Source organism: Protomyctophum bolini (genome assembly GCF_963924005.1).
Source record: "Protomyctophum bolini genome assembly, chromosome: 8".
Classification (NCBI taxonomy): domain Eukaryota; kingdom Metazoa; phylum Chordata; class Actinopteri; order Myctophiformes; family Myctophidae; genus Protomyctophum; species Protomyctophum bolini.
In genome coordinates this window covers 2,917,107-2,942,146 of record NC_137869.1, presented here as the reverse complement: position 1 = coordinate 2,942,146, position 25,040 = coordinate 2,917,107, and the positions used below count along the sequence as shown (strand labels likewise).

The 25,040-nt window shown below is 46.6% G+C and overlaps 2 protein-coding genes across 2 annotated transcripts in view; both read left to right on the top strand.

Moving 5' to 3' along the window:
* prdm5 (PR domain containing 5) overlaps nucleotides 1–2,146 on the top strand; it is a gene marked incomplete at its 3' end in the record, with an annotated part of 57,646 nt that extends 55,500 nt beyond the window's left edge. Inside the window, exon 14 of the mRNA XM_080769652.1 lies at nucleotides 2,142–2,146. Within this exon, the coding sequence (XP_080625778.1) occupies nucleotides 2,142–2,146 (5 nt within the window). The remainder of the gene's footprint in view (nucleotides 1–2,141) is intronic.
* LOC308319547 (uncharacterized protein) overlaps nucleotides 2,147–25,040 on the top strand; it is a gene marked incomplete at both ends in the record, with an annotated part of 30,847 nt that continues 7,953 nt past the window's right edge. The window contains 3 exons of the mRNA XM_080769651.1: nucleotides 2,147–2,164; nucleotides 2,668–2,761; nucleotides 19,639–19,724. Coding sequence (XP_080625777.1) covers nucleotides 2,147–2,164; nucleotides 2,668–2,761; nucleotides 19,639–19,724 — 198 coding nt within the window. The remainder of the gene's footprint in view (nucleotides 2,165–2,667; nucleotides 2,762–19,638; nucleotides 19,725–25,040) is intronic.

Below are 25,040 nucleotides of genomic sequence, written 5' to 3'. Positions count from 1 at the left end.
CACTCTCCTTATGTACACACATGTACAGTCTGCACGGAGCACAGAGGATCTCCTTATGTACACACATGTACAGTCTGTACACACATGTACAGTTCTGCACGGAGCACAGAGGCTCTGATTCCCTTGACACTTGGCCAGGGGAAAAAACTAACATTTTCATTTTAGTGAAAATGGCCGATCTACAAGCTCACGACGAGCCGCGGAGCAGCACGTTGTGACCTTGTAGATCTGCTATTTTCACTAGTTGAGTTGTTATTGTTATGCATAATAATATAAGTGTTCCTCATTATGCGTCAATGCATCATAAAAGTGGCATTATTATTATTATTATAACCTTGACCTTAATGTAAAGTCTTACCCAAGACTCTTTTGTTACTGTCTGACTGCTTTCTCCATCGCAAAGTGTTGCTCATGTAATGTGCGTGGGTGCGTGCGTCCGTGTGTGTGTGTGTGTGTGTGTGTGTGTGTGTGTGTGTGCGTGCGTGCGTGTGTGCGTGCGTGCGTGTGTGTGCGTGCGTCCGTGTGTGTGTGTGTGCGTGTGTGCGTGCGTGTGTGCGTGTGCAGGACATACAGTATCAATCCCTGTACTTTGCTGGAGGCAGCAGTTGTTTGTCAGTCTATCGTACATCATGCTTGTACAGTATACAAAAATACCATTAATCACGTCAACCCTGGGGGTGAACATTGAACCCTGTACTGGCGGTGGACATTGTGAGAACGTAGAAGAGTAGAGTAGAGCTTCCACCTCATCTGTTTTCACCCTAGACTCGGGAGAGGAGAGATTCCACATCATCTGTTGTCTAGTCTCTTTAGTGTCGCTGGAAATGAGGAGCAGAAACCAATAGACCGCTGAGAGACAGAGTGGATTGGTGTTTTAAAGTAGGGCTGTGTCGCCATTACACTTTTAAATTGACCATTAATTGTCACAAATAATCCAGATTTCCGTTTTAGTTTAAAAGAAAAAAAGTTTTTGTCATTGGACATTCGAACAGTATGAAAAGCTTTTCTGCTTGGTTTTTGGCAGTCACAACACCTCCCTTACGACACGTTGTAAGCTTGTAAATCTGGTACTTTTTTCCCCAACATGAAAATAAATGTGAATATCTCAAATAACTGCGATTAGTAATGTAATGTAATATGTAATAATGTTGACAACGCTAGTTCTAAGTGGTCATTAATGATCACACATTAAACGGTTGTTCGGGAACGGGACGTCCCCCCCGTCCCCCCCCCCTACTGAAAGGGGGGGGGGGGGGGTGGGGGGGTGATACTATGACCCCCTCCTCGACTTCATGAAGTGAGAGTAGCGGCCGTGTTCCTGTCTGTTGTACAAACAACAGTCCAAATGATGCCCAACGCCACACACACCATCTGGGACACATGTGTATTCTGTGTGTGTGTGTGCGCGCGTGTGTGTGTGTGTGCACACGCGTGCACGTGGACAGGGGCTTTCGTAACCAAACACCAGAGGTGTCGGAGGGGGGCACATTAGGGGGTGGTGGTGTTGATAGAGAGAGAGAGAGAGAGAGAGAGAGAGAGAGAGAGAGAGAGAGGGAGGGTGTTCCTGTATTGTTGTAGCGCTGTTTAAACTGTCACTCGTGAGTTTGAGCCCCTTCTCTCTCGCCCTCCTTGTTGATTCAGGTTGAATTCACAACAGACCCCGTGGGTCCATCAGGCCCGGCCCGGCCCGGCCCGACCGCTCAATGAAGAACATACCTTTCAACAGAGAGAGAGAGAGAGGGAGGGGGGGGGAATGGGGCACACGCGTCCCACATGCGCTCCCTCTCCGTGCATGTGTGTCCCTCATGATCCCACGGCTGGGGTGGCCCGAGGAGGGGGGAGGGGCAGATGGTAGTCCTATTAGTATTATTTATTGTTTTTACGCTAGTTGTACAGTAGTAGCAATACCACCTTATAGAAATGCTAAAAGGCCTGCATTCAAAATTATCTTTAAAAAAAATAACAACAAAACTAACTAGATGTGAGTGTCGTTGTGTAGCGTTGCCCAAACCTCTATAGTTGTCAAGAATAGCAGATCTTATACAAGGTCGCACGTCGTCCGCATTCCACTGTTTACAATGGGAGTCAACGCTATAGTGACTCGCCACTCTCCCTGGCTGTGTGTCTGTGTGTTACTGTAGGATGAATGAAGGAGTGCCAGGCTGTACTGTAACACTACAGTATGGTGCAACTGTCTCTGTATTAATTCAATTCAATTCAAAGGGCTTTATTGGCATGAGAAAACATACGTTTACATTGCCAAAGCAGAAAGAACAATACAGTAATACAATCAAAACAAAAATGATGTACATTTGAAGGTCAGAATCTTCAATAGATCAAATTCTATGTACCAAGGTCACTCGATGCAGGTATAGTGCAGGAATATACACAATGATTAGTCTTTAGGGTGGTTGTGTTCCATTTGGTATCCTTCTCCTATCACAGCAACTCACAAATCTTGCTGCTGTGTTATTTGCACATTGTTGTACTTCGCCCAGCAGATATGGGAGTTTTTTGTCATTGGTCATGTTTTCAAAATCTCCGTGTGTGGTTGTAATCTGTGGGAAGTATGTGTCTCTGATGTCTCGGTACAATGGACAGATGGTTAGGAAGTGTAGCTCGGTATTAAGTCCTGCATCATGTCTGTCTGTCTGTCTGTCCTTCCAGACGCACACGGGGGAGAAGGAGAAGATCTGTCCGTACTGCGGACAGAAGTTCGCCAGCAACGGAACGCTGCGCGTGCACATCCGCAGCCACACAGGTCAGTACTGTACACACACACACACACACACACACACACACGTGCACACACACACGTGCACACACACACGTGCACATCCGCGTGAGGGGTGCCTGGTAATGTTGAAATTAAGCATAATTTGGACTTCTAGAAGGACGGGAAAACGTGTCACTCTGATCGTGATTGGTTCCCATGATTCCATCGTTCTGGGTCCAATCAGAACCAATGCACGCAAGCACGTGCACGCACACACACACACACGCACACACACACACACACACACACACACGCGCGAGTGCACACGCACACTGCATGTTCATTAAACTGCCTTTAACTGCAGGGACTTGCATTCCTGCATGTTTCCTTACCAACAGTCTGCTGCAGAGACCTGGCACACACACACACACACACACACACACACACCACACACAGACACACACACAGTCACACACACACACACACACACACACCACACACAGACACACACACAGTCACACACACACACACACACACACACCACACACACACCACACACACACACACCACACACACACTGCAGCTTTCTCCAGCTCCTCTGCACGTTCCCTCCCTCACTCGCTCGCTCTTCGTCTCACTTCAAACTTTCTCTCTCTGTCTCTCTCTCTCTCTCTCTCTCTCTCTCTCTCTCTCTCTCTCTCTCTCCCTCCCCCTCATCCTCATCCTCCTCCTCCTCCCCGTGTCAGGGAGATAGAAACCAAACCTCACTCCTTCTGGATTTATCCTGCCTGAAAATCCTCTCATCCTCTAAGTAGCTTCCTTCCAACAATGCCCCCCCCCATCTCTCTCTCTCTCTCTCTCTCTCTCTCGCCCTGTGCCGCTCTGGAATGCGGCCGATAGCCCGTATTTGCATATCTGCGCCGTAAAAAAAAAATAGTCCTCCGTGTTCATGTAACTCTGTACGCTCTCAAGAGATACAAATGTACACTCTCAGACTTACAAGACTTCTGTGCGGGAACCCCTTTTAGTGTTAGCATCATGTCATGCTTTAGCTATTGAAAAATAGCAGATCTACAAGCTCATAGCTTGTAGATCTGCTATTTTTGAAAAATCGTGAAAATGTGCCTCAAATTTGGGAATATATTTTTTCAGAGCAAACGTTTTTAACTCAAATCTTTGCTTCTGGGGAGGGGGAGTTCCCGGGAACAACATTCAGATTGGGGGTCTCGGAGGCCAATTACAGATCATTTTTGGGGTCCTTGACATGAAATATTGAGTGATATAGGCCTAGAAACATGAGGTATTTCAGAAAACTCTCAGGACTAAGAAGACTTTTTTTCAGGCCTAAATGGGTTAACTTTGAGTATGTCTTCTATTGAAGATACTGACCTTCAAAGTACATCATTTTTGTTTTGATTGTATTGCTGGTATTGTTGTATTGTTCTTTCTGCTTTGGCAATGTAAACGTATGTTTTCTCATGCCAATAAAGCCCTTTAAATTGAATTGAAGTGACAGGAGAGCTACAGTAGTACGTACGTGTATCATAATAAGTGGTGTCGGTGATGTCATCGATGAGGTCACAGCGCCCCAAGTCCCCCCGTGGGTGATGTCATCGATGAGGTCACAGCGCCCCAAGTCCCCCCGTGGGTGTTTTTTGGGCACAAGACGGCAAAACATTATCCTCTCGATCGGCCGCCGGGCACAAAGCCACCGCTCTGTCAATGGCTTCCTTTGTGCCTGCTTGTGTGTGTGAGCGTGTGAGTGTGTGTGTGTGTGTGTGTGTGTGTGTGTGTGCCTGTCCATGTGTGTGTGTGCCTGTGTGTGTGTGTGTGTGTTTGTCAGCCAGACACACAGAGGGACAAAGGTGCGTGTGTGTGTTTGTGTGCACGCCTGTGTGTGCGTGTGTGTGCGCATGTGTGTTTTTGTCAGCCAGACACACAGAGGTGCGTGTGTGAGAGCGTTGTGGCGGTCCGTTCCTATTTATATAGAATAAACAAAAAGAAGGGGGGGGGGGGGAGGATAGAGGGGGGGCTCAGAGAAAGAAAGGGAAGAAGGAAGAGAGAGAAAAGACCACTCCAAGAAAGCATCCAGCAAGATGACCCTTGACCCTGACTGGCTGTAAATCTCTCCCCCCCCCCCCTCCTCCTCCTCCTCCACAATTCATTCTTTAGCCCCCTGGCACTTTTGTTTGTTGCGCGTGTGTGTGTGTGTGTGTGTGTGTGTCTGTGTGTGTGTGTGTGTGTGTGCGTGCAGTGCACACCAGGGGGTAAAAAGAAGAGATAAAATAGTTTTTTGTGAAAGTAAGAGTCCATCCATCGTTCTGTCACCCCCTCCCCCCTGCCCCGCCCCCCCCCTCTCTCCCCCCAAAAGTAAAACCACAATCCCGACCAAAGGTCATCCATGTTTTTCCCGACAGCGCTGCGGAGTCATGTAGCGGAACGCGCACGGCTCGCGTGCGTGCGTGCGTCCTAGCTAGCTATAGCATCTCGTGTGTGCATGGTGGTGTTGCCATCGCGGGGCAGAATCACTGTATCGTTGTTTTCATGTTTTGTTTTCGTACATTGATGCCATATTTCGTGTCGCAAACGTCTCCACCCCGACAGCTTTAAGTTCTGTAACTGATGGTTGCAAAGATCGTAGAATGTGGCCGTGAATGAATTACACTTTTTGAGTGGTGCAACCACTCCTACAACCAGCAATGTCCGTGTACCTGTTTGTGTACGTGAATGAGCACGAGTGGTGTGCGCATGCGTGAAATTGGAACGACACCTGCTGGACGCAAATCCAACTTCTGACTGTCTAGGTTCGCTAAAGAAGGAAAGGCCGAGCCAAAATAATAATGAAAAAATAGTTCTCAGTGACGCGGATTGATATCCATAATAAAGCTAATCTGACGGAGCAGAAAGAGAGAGAGAGAGAGAGGAGGGGGGGGAGAGAGAGGGGCGTTGCACCACTCGGTTTTTTAAAGACGGCCACCTCTCCCTGTCAGCGTTGTCTGAAGGAAATAACTCCCGGCTTAAAGGGAGGAGAAAGGAGGATTCTGGCTGAAGGGGAGGGTCAGACTGAGGCATGTCGTCGACAGCTCCTCTCCGGACAGGCCACAGAGAAAAGGCTTGATCTCCTTGTTTGTCTTTCCTGCCACTCCGGCACAGGAACCCGCCAGCGTTGATTATTTACCTGCTAAACACAGAGAGGGGCTTTGTGAGGGGGGTCCTCCCTTAAACCCCCCCGACACCCGCACACCCACCCGCGGGATCACCCCCCCCCCCCCCCACACACTGTTCACTGTTGGATACAGAGCCAGGGGGAAAGTGATGAGTAGATTTAAGACAGTGAAGTATACACAGTCAGATATAGTGTCCGTTTAACTGAAAATTGCTGATCTACAAACCCATATAAGACCCGATGTGTGTCTTGTGAGCTCGTAGTGCAGATCAACTATTTGTGACTACATTTTACCATTGGATTATTTTTTTTGAATTTTCGTTTTTTCATGTCATATGAAAGCAGGGAATCATAGCTTCAAATTGACATTTTGGTTGTTCAGTTTGACCCACCAGTTTTGGACATATGGCTTATAGAGTTAATGTCTTGCTGCAGAAAACAGCGAGTTGAGAAAACTGGCTTGAAAGGTTCACTTCTGTGGTCTCTAACACCTAGCTACATGTTTAAGCATTTATTTCATATTTACATGTCTTCTGTGGTCTCTAACACCTAGCTACATGTTTAAGCATTTATTTCATATTTACATGTCGATTTCAGCTCTGACACTTATTTCAGACATGCTCTAGTATGTGAAGAGTCTGCCTGTGCTATTAACTCATTTTAACTCCTCTGGTGAAAAGCTGTAATTTGCGCGATGGCAGTCTCTCAGTCAAATCTGGTCACATTTGTGTTTAGATTAAGCATGAGATTAAGCACCGATTTTGACGGTTGATGCCCGCCTTGTTGAAATAAAACAACATTCATCTGTTGTTTCATGAATCTCTTAAGACTGAATTTGTGACCATTAAAACATTTTAAATAGTGTTTTGAAGAGCTGAAAAATATCTTTGACCACTTTATCCGTAATCGTGTTGCGTGTCTCCCAGGCCACATTAGCTGCTTCTATATAACTGGGGGATCCCGAAGCGTTCCAAGGCCAGTGTGGAGATCTAATCGCCCCCCATCTGGTCCTTGGTCTGCCACGGGGCCTCCTCCCTCCCAGCTTGGACTGTTGAAAACGAGCGCTTCCAAACTCTGACACTATAGAAAAACAATCACTTGTGTGAAATTTCCTGGGGTAAAGTAGCTCATAACATGTCTACTCTTTTATGAAACAAACATTTAGCAGATTGGGAAAGAGGATAACTGAAGCTTTCCGTGCGCCTGCAATGTTGGCGAGTTTAACGCAGTTTAATGTAATCAGAGAAGACTTTTCTGTTTGGCTGTATGGGTTGTCAGGGCCAGAAACCTGCCCGGATTTCCTCAATCGATGCGTCCCTAATAACTGGTATAACGGACTTGGACTCATGGCTGACCCAGACTTGACTGGAGCTCTCGTTGGCCAGGTACGGAAGGGCCTCTCCTCTGCTCAGTGGTTTCCATTATGTCACTTAGCAAACCGTTTAAAGCCGTCAAGAAGGGAAGAAAACGCTCTTGTCCAAAACCCTGACGAGAACGCTGATGAGAGCCAAGAGTTCAGAGTGGGCGTTTCCTCCTCATGTTGGCCTCTGACCAGCTCACCTTACATCATAGGTCAGCCCTGGTGGAAATAAGTAAAAGTATCAATTCTGCAAATGTAGGAAAAAAGTCTAGACTTAAAGTACCAAAAGTAAAACTACTGGTACTCATTATGGAGGATTTCCGGTCCCGTTTCACAAAATTTTCATAATAATAATCGTTTGAAAATAGCAGACCTACAATCTCACATTGTGGAGCGTGTAGCTATGTTTTGTTAGCCTGGCTAATAAAACATACCGAATCAGCCGGTGGCAAAAATAAATATGTGCCTTATTTTTAGCCAGGCTAATGTTTTGTAAAAGCCTAATAATAATCAAAACCTACAAAGTAATTAGTAACGAAAGTTTTCAAAATTGTCGTAGTGGCGTGAAAGTATTTGGATCCGAGATGTAGTGGACTAGAAGTAAAAGTACTGGAGATTGCAATTACTCGAGTAACGTATGAATAACTCAACATTGTGCCCAAGTACAGTATTTAAGTAAATGCACTACTTTTCACTATAGTGACCTCTGCCCAGCTCCAGCGCAGCTCACCTTACATCAGACGGTAGGGCAGTGTGCGAGGGTTTTATTACATCATAGGGCAGTGTGTCCACTAGCTAAAGAGCCCCTAAAATAGCTGATCTACAAGCTCTCAACGCGTGGCGTTTTTACATCATAGGTCAGTGTGCGAGGGGGTTTTTACATCAGTGTGCGAGGGTTTTTTTACATCAGTGTGCGAGGGGGTTTTTACATCAGTGTGCGAGGGGGGTTTTACATCAGTGTGTGAGGGTTTTTCACACGATAGGGCAGTGTGCGAGGGGGTTTTCCTGAGTGTGATGATGAGCTAAAGGGCCTCAACCCAAAGCACCGTAGCGCCACGCCAAGGGAAACGTTTACATTCCCCGCTATCGTTACCGGAATCATGGCATCTTAACGCGTCATGATTGGACCCTCACAAATGATCAGTGTTCTAGAATGTTCCGTCTCCCCCCGTCCCCCCCCCACCCCCCCCGGCCCCCCCGCCCCCCCCCCGGCCCCCCCGGCCGCAAAGAAACACAGTCCTCGTGTTCTGTTGACTTTAGGGTTTGGAAATCCTATTTCCTCAGAGGTTCTCTGGACTTCTAATGTCATGTATATACGGCAGGAACCTTTGAACAGGTTGCCATGCGTTTCAGTTTGATTTAGCTGGGGAGAGACTGGAGAACTAGAAACCTCCCTTAACCCACACTGGGCGGGAACCCCTTTTGGCGTTTAAAGCATTTTGTTACACTTTAACTATTGGAAAATAGCAGATCTACAAGCGGTGCATGCCGCGCTATGAGCATGTAGGTCTGCTATTTTTTGAAAAATCTTGAAAATGTGGCTTGAATCTTTGAATATATATATATTCTTTCAGAGTGAAAGTTTTTAACTCATATCTTTGCTTCTTTGATACTTTCCTGGAACAACATATTTTCTGATGCGGGTCGGTGACCAATGACATATCATTTTTGGGGTCCTTGACATGAAATATTGAGCACCACTGATACAGAAACATGAGGTTTTTCATCATCTAGAAGAGTTTAAAAAAAAAATGACGTCAGGACTAAATGTGTTAAGAGTACGCTAGAAGTGCACAGAGATGCCAGTGTCTATTCAAGTTATTTCGGGAAGGTTCGTAAGCCCTGTAACCACATGAAGCATTTTCGTGTTCATGTTATATATGTTTTTTCGCTTAGCACCTGCCCAAATGTTGGGTGTGGATGTGCATGTCTCTCCTCCCTTTATATGTAACCACATGAACCCTTTATATTTAACCACATGAGCCCCAGTCTAACCTGTGTAATATGTAATATGCTCTGAAGAAGAGCCACTGTTGGAATGCCTGCATTGTAAATTGAGCGACAGGGTGAATAGACACTACCATATAGCTGAGGCAAATTAAATGGCTTTCTGCATCTGTGCACCTGAGATCTTGCACCTTTCAGTAATTTTAGTTTTAGAGATTATAGTTTTAAGCACTTTTTACATGCTGTAGATTACTTGACCCTAGACTGTAGCTGTTGTATGGGATTTTTAACGTACAATGAATTTCACGTGCCTTTTACTCTGCAACTGCAGGTATTGCTGACAATACAGTTGAACCTTGGGTAGGGTCTGTCTCCAGGCAGACATCTTCTTGCATAGCAACACAGTGTAGTCAAATAAGTAACCCGGTATATTTTTCTTTTAAAACTTTGCAGGGCAAATTATGTACTTTGGGGTTTCCGGTTCAACAAGTTTCAGATGGTCATATCTTCTTAATTTTCCCCCCAATTTCAATGAGCAATACATCATATGAAAGGTTACAGTGTGCAGTTTCATAATGTGTAAAGAACTGAAAAATGACCATCGTCACATATTAACAAAACAGTCTAGTTCCATGTGCCTATATTAACAAAACAGTGTAATTCCATGTGCCTATATTATATCGGCCCCCTCCTTCCAGTCAAAGGTTTGACTTCTAGGGACGTCTGTCCCAATTCACGTTCATGTTGCCGTCTTGCGGAGTGAGAACGAGGCAGAATGACGAACTCCGTCTTTTAGCATTCAAGGATTACGGACAAGCTTTTCCGGCCTGAGAGACTTAACGGCCTGTTGTATCACCTTTAGGTGAGATAAGGTGACCACGGAAACAGTCTCGTACCACCAGTGACGTCATGTTGTAGTTGTCTTACCACCGCGGCTCAGTGACGTCATGTTGTAGTTGTCTTACCACCGCGGCTCAGTGAATTCATGTTGTAGTTGTCTTACCACCGCGGCTCAGTGACGTCATGTTGTAGTTGCCTTATACCACCGCGGCTCAGTGACGTCATGTTGTAGTTGTCTTACCACCGCGGCTCAGTGACGTCATGTTGTAGTTTCCGTTGGTCACCTCATCACCTAAATCTGTAGTATGAACAGAACAAACCCTGGTACTGTAGTTCACTGCCATCATTCACCATAGAACCAACCCTGGTACTGTAGTTCACTGCCATCATTCACCATTGAAACCAAGCAAGTTCGTATCTATGCAGGGATGTGCGTGACACGGGGATGTGCGTGACACGGGGATGTGCGTGACACGGGGATATGCGTGACACGGGGATGTGCGTGACACGGGGATGTGCGTGACACGGGGATGTGCGTGACACGGGGATGTGCGTGACACGGGGATGTGCGTGACACGGGGATATGCGTGACACGGGGATGTGCGTGACACGGGGATGTGCGTGACACGGGGATATGCGTGACACGGGGATGTGCGTGACGCAGTCGCGGTTCGTGACGTATTACGTTTTCTTGCGTACCATTTATTTTGTAGTATATTGTTTTGTTATTTCTTGTCTGCCCCTGTAGTTCTGTACCTGCCTTGTCTAACCTGTATTGTGATTAGTCTTTGTTTTCCACCTGTGTCCTCTTAGTCCCCCGGCCAATCACCTGTGTCCTCTTAGTCCCCCAGCCAATCCCTGTCTTGATTTTGAGTTCTGTCTCAACTGTGTCTAGTTATCCCTTGTCTATAAGTATGCCCTTGTGTTTTCAGTTCTTAGTTGGTTTGTAAATTGTTGTCAGTGTATTTTAGCTCCTCGTGGTTCCTTGTATATTCCTAGTCCTATAGTGTTATTTTCTTGCTCCTATAGTTATCCCTAGTTTCCCCGTGTTTCCTGTGTTTGTTCCTGTACCTCTGGTTTTTGGATAATAAACCACAAGTGCACTCGACCTGCCTTGTGTCTGCCTCATCCTCTGCCTTTGTCCTGCGCTTGGGTCCTACACACCTCTGACTCTGATCGTGACAGACGCGCGACGTGTTGCCTCAAACTCACGTGAGTCAAAAACGGAGAGAACGGTTTGAGGAAAGCGGTTGTATATGGAATCCTACCCCCGCGTGCCCTCGGGGGACGTAAACGCAAAAAGGTCAAGTGTAAAAAAGTTGTCGGGCGTTTTCTTTTCTTACGTCTCGATCAAAGGCTTAGACGTCTTATCAGGAACCCACAGATCGCTATCGCTTTACCTCCACCTTAACCCATTCTGGGCGGGAACCCCTTTTGGTGTTATAGCATTACGCTATGCTTTAGCTATTTAAAAACAGCAGATCTACAAGCTCGTAGCGCGCCACCGAGTGGCGCGCTATGAGCTTGTAGGTCTGCTATTTTTGAAAAATCGAAGAACGACTGACATAGAAACATAGCTTTTTCTAGAAAACTGTCAGGATGTACAAGACATTTTTTGAATCTGATCTGAGGTCAGAACGGGTTAACCTCCCCCCGTCCCTCGGCAGAGAGAGAGAGAGAGAGAGAGAGAGAGGGCCAGTGGAGGGCGGGCCACTGTCTGGGTCTGGGTTCTGCATGGACCGGACCGTGAGGGAGGGAGGGAGGGAGGGAGGGAGGAAGCCGGGGAATTAATTTGTGACGGACAGCGCTAATGTCTTTCAGACCGGAGCCCCGGAGCTACAAAGCATTCTCCATAACACCAGCGCTGTGCGGCGCACACACACACACACACACACACACTGGGCCGGCGCACTGGGCCGGCGACAAGGAGAGCATCTGCTAACCAGACACACAGGCGCGTGCACGCGCACAGAGTCGCACGCACACACACACGCACGCGCGCATGCACTCACACACACGCGAGCGCGCACTACACTACACTACAATACACGAGGGGTGCCAAACGGATCGATTAGCAGACAAGGAGTGTGAGGGCCGCACCAGGGGGTTGAGGGGGGGGTGGACCCTGGGTCACAGAGATGGTGTACTGTTACAGCACATGCTAAATCAGTTACCGTCTCCCGCACGCACGCACACACACACACACACACACACACACACGCAGGCACGCACGCACGCACACGCGCACGCACACACACACGCAGGCACGCACGCACACACACACAAAGCTCAGGCACCACCAGCGCGCCTGCCCCCGCCACCCCGGATAATCCCCAAACAATCTGCTTCAATCTGTGCAATAAGTGGAGCTGGGGGTCTCCGGTTACAGTCTAATGCTCACCAGGACGGACACAAAGCCCTCTCTCCATCTCGGCTCTGAATAATAGACACGTTCTCTCCTCTCTGGGAGAATGTGTTTCTATTTTTAAGTCCCTAAAAAAAAGTGGCATTTTGTTTCATTTACTTTTTACCCCCCCCGTCCCCCCCACCGGCTGGGGAGGAGGAGTTGCGTCGTTGCTCGTGAGTCGTATTATAAGGTTTTAGGAGGTTACTACTACTACTACTACTACTACTACTACTGCTGTCTCTCTGCTGTGCGAGAGCATCTGTTATCCGTGCCTGAAGATCAGTGTTGTTTTTGGCAGCAAATTTCTATTTTAGTTTTAGTCATGGTCTCTTGAATAGTTTTCACTTAGTTTTAGTCACATTTTAGTCACCTGGAATGTTTTAGTGTTTAGTCTAGTTTTAGTCGACTAAATCTACAGTTGATTTAGTCGACTAAAATGTGTTTTGGCGGGCCTTGATGCCGTCGTAATGGCAGATTTTATACTTTCTGAAAATAGCCGATCTACAAGCTCACAACGCGTCGCAGACACGTTAGTCGACGAAAACAACACTGCTGAAGACAATGCTCCGTGTTGCTGACAACGGGGGGAGATATTTGTCCTGCACACAACGAGCTCCGTTTACAACCCCGGCTACGTTTACAACCGCCAACCACCGTTTCCTTTGCGTCTTAAAGTTGTGTCACATTCTGGCGCTTGCGTCACGAACCCCCTATTGTCACCCCCTGAGTACACTACTAGGGCCTAGTGTACTCAGGTTAAGTAGTGTGCAGGGCACTAAGTGTATATAGCCTAGTGCAGGGGTTTCCCAAACTGTGGTGGTGCGTGCACCCCTTGTATTGCGCGAACGCTCTCTAGGGGGTGCGTGACATGAAAAGGGTAATGGCGGCTTTATGGTGTTATTTAACACACAGGCAAAAAGCTGGTAAAACACTGTTGTAAGGAGATGTATAGAGCAGCTGTGGGAGTATACAGAAGCTGCATGTCTCTCAGTGCACTGATACTCTGTGATTATTTGCCATAATCATATTAAAGATATATATAATTTTCGGCCAGATACAATGAGCGCTGGGGGGTGCATCAGCTAGGTCAGGAGGTAACAGGGGGTGCATCAGCTAGGTCAGGAGGTAACGGGGTGAATCAGCTAGGTCGGGAGGTAACAGGGGGTGCACGGCCAAAAAAGTGTTGGGACCGCTGGCCTAGTGTGTTGGTACGGTAGGAAGGTGTATAGTTCCGTGGTTACACATTTGAACTGGGACTCCCCGAAATAATCACATTTGAACTGGGGAATCCCCAAAATAATCACATTTGAACTGGGGAATCCCCAAAATAATCACATTTGAACTGGGGAATCCCCAAAATAATCACATTATAACTGGGGACTCCCACAAAATAATTACATTATAACTGGGGAATCCCCAAAATAATCACATTATAACTGGGGACTCCCCCAAAATAATCACATTATAACTGGGGACTCCCCCAAAATAATCACATTTGAACTGGGAACTGTTTGGAGACAGAAGAGGGAGAATGTTAGGTCGTATGTAGTATGCGTTGCGTCGTGTCGGGTTCAGCGGGCCTCTAGCCGCTAGCCTTGGGGTAGCCTCGGAAACCCAGACGTTTTTATTTCCAGGGAGAAAAAAAAAGTCTGGGACCGAGTCCACGTCAATTTGGCATAGAGTAGGCTAGCCCGGGGTATAGGCTAGCCCGGGGTCCACCTATGCTAGCCCGCTGAACCCGACACGACGCAATGCATGCTACATAAGACCTAACGTTCTCCCTCTTCTGTCTCCAAAAACACATCTGGGATTCAGATTTCCCCTGTTTGTCAACAAAAGGCCTCCCAGAGGCTGAAACTGCGCAGGAGGGGGATTTCTTTCCCCTCAGCACATGCTGCTGTAATGTGTAATGTAGGCTCTTTTCTTGTCTCGCGTAGATGTCACGCTAACCCCGGAGAGGGGCCGCGTGGTCGACACGTTTCTCTGGAGTTGTCTTTGGAATTGGAAAGCACTCGACTCCCACTGTTTGTTTCTGGAGAGCCCTCTGGTGTGGGGGGGGGGGGGGGCTGCTGGTGAAATGCACTGTGTCTGTGAAGAGCTAGACAGCGTTATATTGAAAAGGGGAGGGGGAGGGGGGGGGCTGTCTGGAGACAGTAGCCAATAACATTACAGGAAAAAAAAGGTTATTTTTGACCTGAATTCAGCTTGAATATATAAGGCCATCGGTCGGTGCTTTGTGTGTGTTTTTTGTTGTTTATAAATTAACATCGTACTTTGATCACACAACATACATTGTCACGCAAAAGCATCAGAAGTAGCAGATCTACAAGCTCTCTTCATGTGAATCCTTTAGTGACAGTTTTGCAGCATAATATGCGGTTTTTCCACCCGACAGAGAGGATAAATATACAACGTTACACAATCTGTGTCATATTCTGTACCACGATGTGTCGATCGTGGATTGGATTGGATTGGATTTTTTAACCCATTTTGGGCGAGAACCCCTTTTGCTGTTAGCATTATGTTATGCTTTAGCTATTGAAAAATAGCAGATCTACAAGCTCATAGCGCGCCACCGAGTGGTGCGCTACGAGCTTGTATAAGGTCTGCTATTTTCTGAAAAATCGAAAAAAGGATGTAAAAAAAAAAGGATGTAGAAGAACATTTATAGAATCTGATCTCAGGTCAGAACGGGTTAATATGTTTGAACTCAGACCTAATAATATTCTTCACCTCCGAGTCTAGAGTCTCTGGACAGATCCTCTTGATTTAATAACCATCTTTGCGTGTTTTTTTCTATCCGAATCCCAGGGAAACACAGCTAATTAACCTTATTATCTACAAGGGCCTAAACATCTCCCCCATCAATAAAAACCACTCGCTTTCCTGTTCGACAATTAGCCGCTGAAGACCCATTACGCTGCCGCGGCTGCTGCAGAGCAGGATGGGAGATTAGATTGCAACGCACGCACGGTCGCACGCGCACACACACACACACACACACACACACACACACACACACACACACACACACACACACACACACACACACACACACACACACACACACACACACACACACACACACACACACACTATATGATATATACCTTTGATTTTTTTATGTCCCCATTGTGTATTAATTAGAGTTGGAAAAACCAGACCTATCCGACAGTTTTCTGTAAAAAGCTATGTTTATATGCGTCAGTCGTTCTTCGATTAAAAAAAATAGCAGACCTACAAGCTCGTAGCGCGCCACTCGGTGGCGCGCTATAAATAGCTAAAGCATAACGTAACGCTAACACCAAAAGGGGTTCCCGCCCAAAATGGATTAATTCAGAGCAGAGTCAGACGACGATGTCCAAAATATGGGGGGGAAAAAACCCCTTCCTTTATTCCTGATCCCAGAAATGACGCCAGATCCACTGCAGACTTTATATTTACGTCCGATCCACTGGCTCCTTTCCTGATTTTTTTTTTTTTTTTCATTTTATTGGTCCGTCATTACCAATGAGACATATTTAACAATAGATTGATAGCGGCTAGTCGAAAACCACGGCACGGAGTTGGAATGGACGCTCCACTGCCAGCAGTCAGTCTTTCATATACTGTATGTCCTCATATGTCCTGGCCAGTAAAAACTGTACAATAGATTTCTTTGTGGATTTGAAGAGGCTGAGCATCGTTTCACTCTCACGGTGTAAAAAAGAAATGTGACCAAATTTGACTGAGATACTGCCATTGGATTTATTTGATTTTTTATCAAGTAATGTCTTGCAGAAAACAGCGAGTTGAGAAAAGAGGCTTGAAAGGTTCACTTCTGTGGTCTCTAACATTACATCTAGCTACATGTTTAAGAATTTATTTCATATTTACATGTCAATTTCAGCTCACACTTCTCTGGTGAAAAGCTGGAATGTGCGCGATGGCAGTCTCTCAGTCAAATCTGGTCACAATTGCCTTCTAAATATCTGAAAAACCCATGTTTCCATGTCAGTGGTTCTCAAGCATTGTCATGTCAAGGACCCCCAAAAATATATGTACTTGGCCGCCGACCCCCATCTGAAAATATGTTGTTCCAGGGACCCCCCCCCCCCCCCCCAAGAAGCAAAGATTTGAGTTAGAAATGTTTGATGCAGTGAAAGAATATATATTATTCAAAGATTTGCGACACATTTTTACGATTATTCAGAAAATAGTAGATGTACAAGCTCGTAGCGCGGTACTCGGGGGCCACCCTGTGAGCTTGTAGATCTGCTGTTTTCCAATACATAACACAAACATAATGCTTATAACACCAAAAGTTCTGGAAAAAACGTATGTTTCTATATCGGTGATGCTCAGTCACACCTTTCCATGTCAAGAACCCCCAGAATGTGCCCAGCCTATACAGACAGTATGTATTTACAGCCTACTGTATGTATACAATATGTATTTACAGCCTACTGTATACAGTATGTATTTACAGTATGTACAGTATGTATTTGGGCAGCAGTGGCTGATTGAGAACCATAAGCAGTGGTTCCCAAACTTTTTCATGTCAAAATCGACATTTATTAGCCCAATAAAACATACTCTCTCTCCCCATGCCTTCGGCCTGATGGAGACAATAACACAGATTCTCTCCCGGGTCTCAACGGGTTAAATGGACGCTGAGTGTTGTATCAGAACCTTCGCGGTTCCTTCTGTAGATCCAGTAATCAGGCCCCTCCGTATCGGGCCTGTGGATCGGACCCGGCCGGGCCCGTAAACAGATCCACGTGTTGGCGGCCCCCCGTTTGACTGACAGCCTGTCACTTCCTCTTTGCGGTGCGGCGCAGCGAGGCCTCCGATAGGATCTGCTCCCCGCTCCGCTTCAGGTCTTTGATCACGCCGCGCTGGATATATAACGGCACGCCGCGGCCCCATAGGCTCCTCTGATCTGATAGCACACGCCATGTGGGCCAATGGGCAGCCCACAGAGCACGCTATGTTGGACCGACCACAGGGGACAGAGGGAGAGGGGGGAGGGAGGGAGCGAGGGAGGAGGAGGGGGAGGAGGAGAGGGGGAACCTGAGGCTACAGGGCTGGCTGTACTGTACGTTCAGATCAGTGAGTTGTGTACTGTACGTCCAGTTGGTTGCACAAAAGTTTAAAAGAATAAAAGTCGACACAACAGTGTTGTTCCTTAACCCATTCTGACCTGAGATCAGATTCTAGAAATGTTCTTCTACATCCTGACAGTTTTCTGAAAAAGCTATGTTTCTATGTCAGTCGTTCTTTGATTTTTCTAAAAATAGCAGACCTACAAGCTCATAGCGCGCCACTCGGTGGCGTGCTATGAGCTTGTAGGTCTGCTATTTTTCAATAGCTAAAGCATGACGTATAATGCTAACACCAAAAGGGATTCCCGCCCCCAAAATGGGTTAACATGCAGTCACTGCGTGTGACACCTGCAATGATCCCTGGGTCGGCGGTTCGAATCCCGGCTCCTCCTCCTCCTGTCCTACATGTCGAAGTGTCTTTGGGCAAGAAGACACTGAACCCTACGTTGCCTCCAGTGAGTCGGTCGGTGTGAGCTCGCCAAGTGTGTGAATGTAGGGAAGTGAGGACGCTGGCGTCGACTGTTCGCCGCTTCTCCTCCCAAATCCCAAATTGTATGAATGAATGAACCATTGTAAAGCGCCTTGAGCACTTGGAAAAGCGCAATTCATCTCTGCCATCGACGAGACTTCTCATCATTTAAGGGTTTTCATTGATTCTTTTCCCAGATTGTGTTTTTGGTCAAAACTAACTTTATTCCACAGCCCATATAACTGACGAACCGATGATTACGGTTACAAAATGTATTTACCGGGTGTAACCGGGTGTTAATTTGTACCTCCAGGTGAGAGACCCTACCAGTGTCCATACTGTGTAGTAATAGGTGTTATTTGTACCTCCAGGTGAGAGACCCTACCAGTGTCCATACTGTGTAGTAATAGGTGTTATTTGTACCTCCAGGTGAGAGACCCTACCAGTGTCCATACTGTGTAATAATAGGTGTTATTTGTACCTCCAGGTGAGAGACCCTACCAGTGTCCATACTGTGTAATAATAGGTGTTATTTGTACCTCCAGGTGAGAGACCCTACCAGTGTCCATACTGTGTAATAATAGGTGTTATTTGTACCTCCAGGTGAGAGACCCTACCAGTGTCCATACTGTGTAGTAATAGGTGTTATTTGTACCTCCAGGTGAGAGACCCTACCAGTGTCCATACTGTGTAGTAATAGGTGTTATTTGTACCTCCAGGTGAGAGACCCTACCAGTGTCCATACTGTGTAGTAATAGGTGTTATTTGTACCTCCAGGTGAGAGACCCTACTAGTGTCCATACTGTGTAGTAATAGGTGTTATTTGTACCTCCAGGTGAGAGACCCTACCAGTGTCCATACTGTGTAGTAATAGGTGTTATTTGTACCTCCAGGTGAGAGACCCTACTAGTGTCCATACTGTGTAGTAACAGGTGTTATTTGTACCTCCAGGTGAGAGACCCTACCAGTGTCCATACTGTGTAGTAACAGGTGTTATTTGTACCTCCAGGTGAGAGACCCTACCAGTGTCCATACTGTGTAGTAACAGGTGTTATTTGTACCTCCAGGTGAGAGACCCTACCAGTGTCCATACTGTGTAGTAACAGGTGTTATTTGTACCTCCAGGTGAGAGACCCTACCAGTGTCCATACTGTGTAGTAATAGGTGTTATTTGTACCTCCAGGTGAGAGACCCTACCAGTGTCCATACTGTGTAGTAATAGGTGTTATTTGTACCTCCAGGTGAGAGACCCTACCAGTGTCCATACTGTGTTAGTAATAGGTTTTATTTGTACCCTCCAGGTGAGAGACCCTACCAGTGTCCATACTGTGTAGTAATAGGTGTTATTTGTACCTCCAGGTGAGAGACCCTACCAGTGTCCACACTGTGTAGTAATAGGTGTTATTTGTACCTCCAGGTGAGAGACCCTACCAGTGTCCATACTGTGTAGTAATAGGTGTTATTTGTACCTCCAGGTGAGAGACCCTACCAGTGTCCATACTGCGTAGTAATAGGTGTTATTTGTACCTCCAGGTGAGAGACCCTACCAGTGTCCATACTGCGTAGTAATAGGTGTTATTTGTACCTCCAGGTGAGAGACCCTACCAGTGTCCATACTGTGTAGTAATAGGTGTTATTTGTACCTCCAGGTGAGAGACCCTACCAGTGTCCATACTGTGACAAGGCCTTCAGCAAGAACGACGGACTGAAGATGCACATCCGGACGCACACACGCGTAAGTCCTAACACGCACGCACGCACACACACACACACACACACACGCACACACACACACACACGCGTAAGTCCTAACACACACACACACACGCACACACGCGTAAGTCCTAGCACGCACGCACACACACATGCACGCACACACACACACACACGCACACACACACACACACGCGTAAGTCCTAACACACACACACACACGCACACACGCGTAAGTCCTAGCACGCACGCACACACACATGCACGCACACACACACACACACACACGCGTAAGTCCTAACACACACGCACACACACATGCATGCACGCATAAGTCCTAACACACATGCACGCACACACACCACACAACTACAGAAATTATAATTATTGTTTTGTTTTTGTTTTTAATCAAATATTTTGACCGTATATCACATTAGAAATGCAAAAAAACAGCTTGTCAGCATTGCAAACGGTCGGTTTGAACACTGATGATATGAAGCATTGTGACATATGGATCGTTGCCATTACAGACAGCTATCAGGAAGTAAAACGATCTGTTACAACCGTTAGAAGAGCAGATAGCAGCAAAGATATGAAACATTGTCTTCATTCCACAGCACGACTTGCGATGTGACGTGAGCTTGTATATCAGCTGTGCTCTGTGCGCAATACTGTTGGGCTTTGAAGTATAAATGTCTCCTAGGGGAGGTCGAATGGACTGAAACCTGCAGCGGTGGCCGAACGGTTAGCGGAGCGGTCTTGATATCGGAAGGTCGTTAGTTCGTCTCCCCGGACCGGCACGTTAAAATTACCACCGCTGAAGTGCCCTTTATGGACACGGCATTGAACCCCTACCATGAAATGTTCTATGAGCAGGGCCTGGCTGTAAACAAGTTCTTGAGCTTAGTCCAGTTACCCTGCAGGGTAAACACGGTACCTTTCCTTTCCCCAAAACAACAGGTTTGGAGATCTGTTGGGAATTGATTACATGAAACAGTCACCCCAGTGCGCCCAGTCCCAATGTCTGTAAACAAATAATTGGTCTATAAGGTTAGAAATGAGTTTAGGCATAGTTTTACTGAGGTTAATGTTAGGAATAGGGTTAGGTTTAACCGTTTAGGTGTAGTTTTACTGAGGTTAATGTTAGGGATAGGGTTAGGTTTAACCGTTTAGGCGTAGTTTAGTGAGCGTGCGTTTAGGGAACCCCAGACAGAGCCTGCTGTACGCCCGGGGAGACTTTTGGTATTCTAGTTTAGTGAGCGTGTGTTTAGGGAACCCAGACAGAGCCTGCTGTACGCCCGGGGAGGCGTAGTTTAGTGAGCGTGTGTTTAGGGAACCCCAGACAGAGCCTGCTGTACGCCCGGGTGTTTAGGGACCCCAGACAGAGCCTGCTGTACGCCCGGGGAGGCGTAGTTTAGTGAGCGTGTGTTTAGGGAACCCCAGACAGAGCCTGCTGTACGCCCGGGGAGGCGTAGTTTAGTGAGCGTGTGTTTAGGGAACCCCAGACAGAGCCTGCTGTACGCCCGGGTGTTTAGGGACCCCAGACAGAGCCTGCTGTACGCCCGGGGAGGCGTAGTTTAGTGAGCGTGCGTTTAGGAACCCCAGACAGAGCCTGCTGTACGCCCGGGGAGACTTTTGGTATTCTCTGTAAATCACTCTGTATTTACAGTATTTCCCCCGTCGCCACATTTGATGAAAAAAAAGGACAAAGAGAAATGAAATGCAAGCTCATGGATTGTTGAGTTTGCGTCTTCTCATTGCGTCGTCATGTGCACGTGTGTTTGTGTGTGTGTGTGTGTGTGTGTGTGTGCGCAGCATGCTTGAATGAGTGTGTGTTTTAAAAGTACATTTTGATGTAAATACTTTAACTCGAGTACATTTTGAATTCAATAACGGAGCACTTTTTACATTGCGCAGTAGAGAGAGAGAGAGAGGGAGAGGGAGAGAGAGAGAGAGAGAGAGAGAGGGAGAGGGAGAGAGAGAGAGGGAGAGGGAGAGAGAGGGAGAGGGAGAGAGAGAGAGAGAGAGAGGGAGGGAGAGAGAGAGAGGGAGAGAGAGAGAGAGAGAGAGAGAGAGAGGGAGAGAGAGTGAGGGAGAGAGAGAGAGAGAGAGGGAGAGAGAGAGAGAGAGAGAGAGAGGGAGAGGGAGAGAGAGAGAGAGAGAGGGAGAGGGAGAGGGAGAGAGAGCTGTATAAAGCTGTATAAAGCTGTATAAAGCTGTATACAGTTTTATACAGCTTTTTAAAGCTTTATAAAGCTGTATAAAACTGTATAAAAAATAGTTGTCCAACCACCAGGGAACCTGTATTATCTCATTCACGGCGGGAAAACCCCTTTTTTGGTGTTTTAAGCATTTAGCTATGGACAAATATAGCAGATCTACAAGCTCGTAGCGCGGACTCGAGATCTGCTATTTATTTTTAAATGTGGCGTGGAATAGTTTGAGAACCACTGACACAGAAAACTGATCTCAGGTCAGAATGGGTTAAGTTCCAGCACAAGATACATGAAGTTTCTGCTGGTCACACGGCAGCGCACGTCATACTGTATGGATGTGCACTGCAAAGCTACTGTGCACGTAGAGTGTGCACGTTGTGCGTGCGTGCGTGCGTGCGTGCGTGCGTGCGTGCGTGCGTGCGTGTGTGTGTGTGCATGCGTGCGTGCGTGCGTGCGTGTGTGCGTGCGTGCGTGCGTGTGTGTGTGTGCGTGCGTGTGTGCGTGCGTGCGTGCGTGCGTGCGTGCGGTGAGAGACAGTCAAAATGACAGTCGGCCAGAGTTTTAACGGTGACATCACTATATCTTCCATTACAACAGTCAGTAAACCTCTTTAAAAGCTTCCATCTGGAAGTGTTTTTAATAAATAAAATGTTGTATTTTAATCAGAGGCTCCGGTTGGTTGGTTGACTCCGTGTTAATGCCATATAGAACAAGCTACAGTACGTTTACACTGCGGTGCTCGGAGGTGGTCTCTACTGTACTTTATTAAAACTTTTATTTATTAAAACGTTTTCTGAAAAACCTCATGTTTTTATCTCAGTGGTGCTCAAACATTTTCATGTCAAGGACCCCCAAAAACATATGTACCCCCAACTAAAAATATGTTGTTCCAGGGACCCCCCAGAAGCAAAGATTTCAGTTAAAAACGTTCGCTCTGAAAGAATATATATTCTACAAGCTCTAGCAGATCTACAAGCTCATAGCTCAGGCTGTACGACAGACTGCTGTGTTGACAGGTAGTCGTGCCTGAAGCTCATGAGCTTACTGAAGCAGGGGAGCTCTGTCCTCTGTGGTGGTCCGTGGCTCTGATGCTGGATCAATAATGGACCTTGATGTGAAAAGGGTTGAAACCCACTGGTCTAAATCAACCATGGCGTACAGATGTCTTGACACATCACCCCCGCTACCCCCCTGGGTCATGGAAGTATTCTATTTCTATTGAAAATCTAAATTAGATTGCTCTAGCATAGCAGAGACCAGGATTGCTGCACAACTGCTGTGCAAGTATGCACGCTGTATGGTGCAGATAAACCCTTGGAATGATTGTTGTTTTATTGTTATTGTTTGTCATTATTGCTTACAGGTGACACACATAGAGAAGTACACACACACACACACAGTTAACTACTGTACTGTGCTGTTATAATGTCCTCTTCATAAACCAACCAAACACACTGATGCACTGCTACTGTCTGTCTGTCTGTCTGTGTCTCTCTCTCTTTCTCTCTCTCTCTCTCTATCTCTCTTTCTCTCTCTCTCTCTCACACACACAGTTTACAATTTACAATTTAGGCATTTAGCAGACGCTCTTAATCCAAAGCGATTTACATTAAGCAAGAACAAAAAAGCATGGGTATACATCACATAAAAAGCATTTATCATGAAACATGTGTAAGCTAAGAAAGTAACAGTGGAATATCTATATAATGAAACTATACATATAAACTATACATATATACTACTATGCTATACATATGTACTATGACGTGCTATGACTACATACAATGCAGTTATAGTGCTGTCTACATGACATGCTATAAGTCTGTAAGTAAGTCTACAGAAATGCTATAAGGGGGTAGGGTAAGTGCTATGGGCACACACACACACACACACACACACACACACACTCTCTCCCATGCCTCTCAAAGCGGTGGTGGTGGTACAGTACTGTACAGTATAATGCTAGCTGTACGTTAACTCTCCCACACTGTACGGTTGACGTCTGGCCAGCAGAACGCATACAGGCAGGTGAACGGGTCCCTGGGCACCGCGGCAGCGCTCCTGATTAACCCATTCTGACCTGAGATCAGATTCATACGAAGGTTTCCACTGGACACACACTGGTCTGATTAACCCATTCTGACCCGAGATCAGATTCTAAAAATGTCAGTCGTTCTTCGATTTTTCAAAAATAGCAGACCTACAAGCTCGTAGCGCGCCACTCGGTGGCGCGCTATGAGCTTGTAGATCTGCTATTTTTCAATAGCTAAAGCATAACATGATGCGAACACCAAAAGGGGTTCCTGTTCAGAATGGGTTAAACCGCTGTGTTTGAGCGATGCCGCCGCGTCCTGTCCGTCCCCTAATACGTCCCCCCAGAGGTCTGGGTTTCCTCAGCTGCCAGGCCGGGGATATATGGGCTGAGCGCTGACGAACAACAGAAGGCAAACATGAAGTCACCGCTGTGGGCAGAGAACTAAATGTCATTCATTTAGGGAACGGCCAGGAGGCTCTGCTCTGCTGCGCTCTGAGCCCCCGCCCCGCGCACATGGGAGATCTGTGTGTGTGTGTGTGTGTGTGTGTGTGTGTGTGTGTGTGTGTGTGTGCGTTGTGTGCGTTGTTTGGAGTCGTGTTTGTTCCACAACAAGCCAGACCACAGGCCCCGCCTATAACGCTGGTTTCTCAAAGTGAGGTCCAGGGACCCCTCAGGGGTCCTTGGAGGTGCTCCAGGGGTCCTCATTCCTCAGCTACATTTTGTAAATACAGTTCAATACAGTTCAACCCCCATCCATATTCTGTACCTTGGCTATTATGTACTTTAGTTTGCAGCGCTTATACATCTGCTATTATTTTTAAAGTGGTGCAACCACTTCATTAAGTAGCTTTGTGTGTGCCTGCCTGAGCATGGACATGGATTAGCATTTGGTTGGTTTTCAAAACAAAGTGTCACTGTTGTGCAGCCTAACACACACAGACATATTAACTGTATATTTGATGATTTCAGGTGTATCAGTACAGTACAGTACAGTACAGTACAGTAGAGGGACCCCCTGGGGACTTTTAAAGTTCAGTAGCTAAATGTACTTTAGGTTACTTTACAGTAGCTAAATGTACTTTAGGTT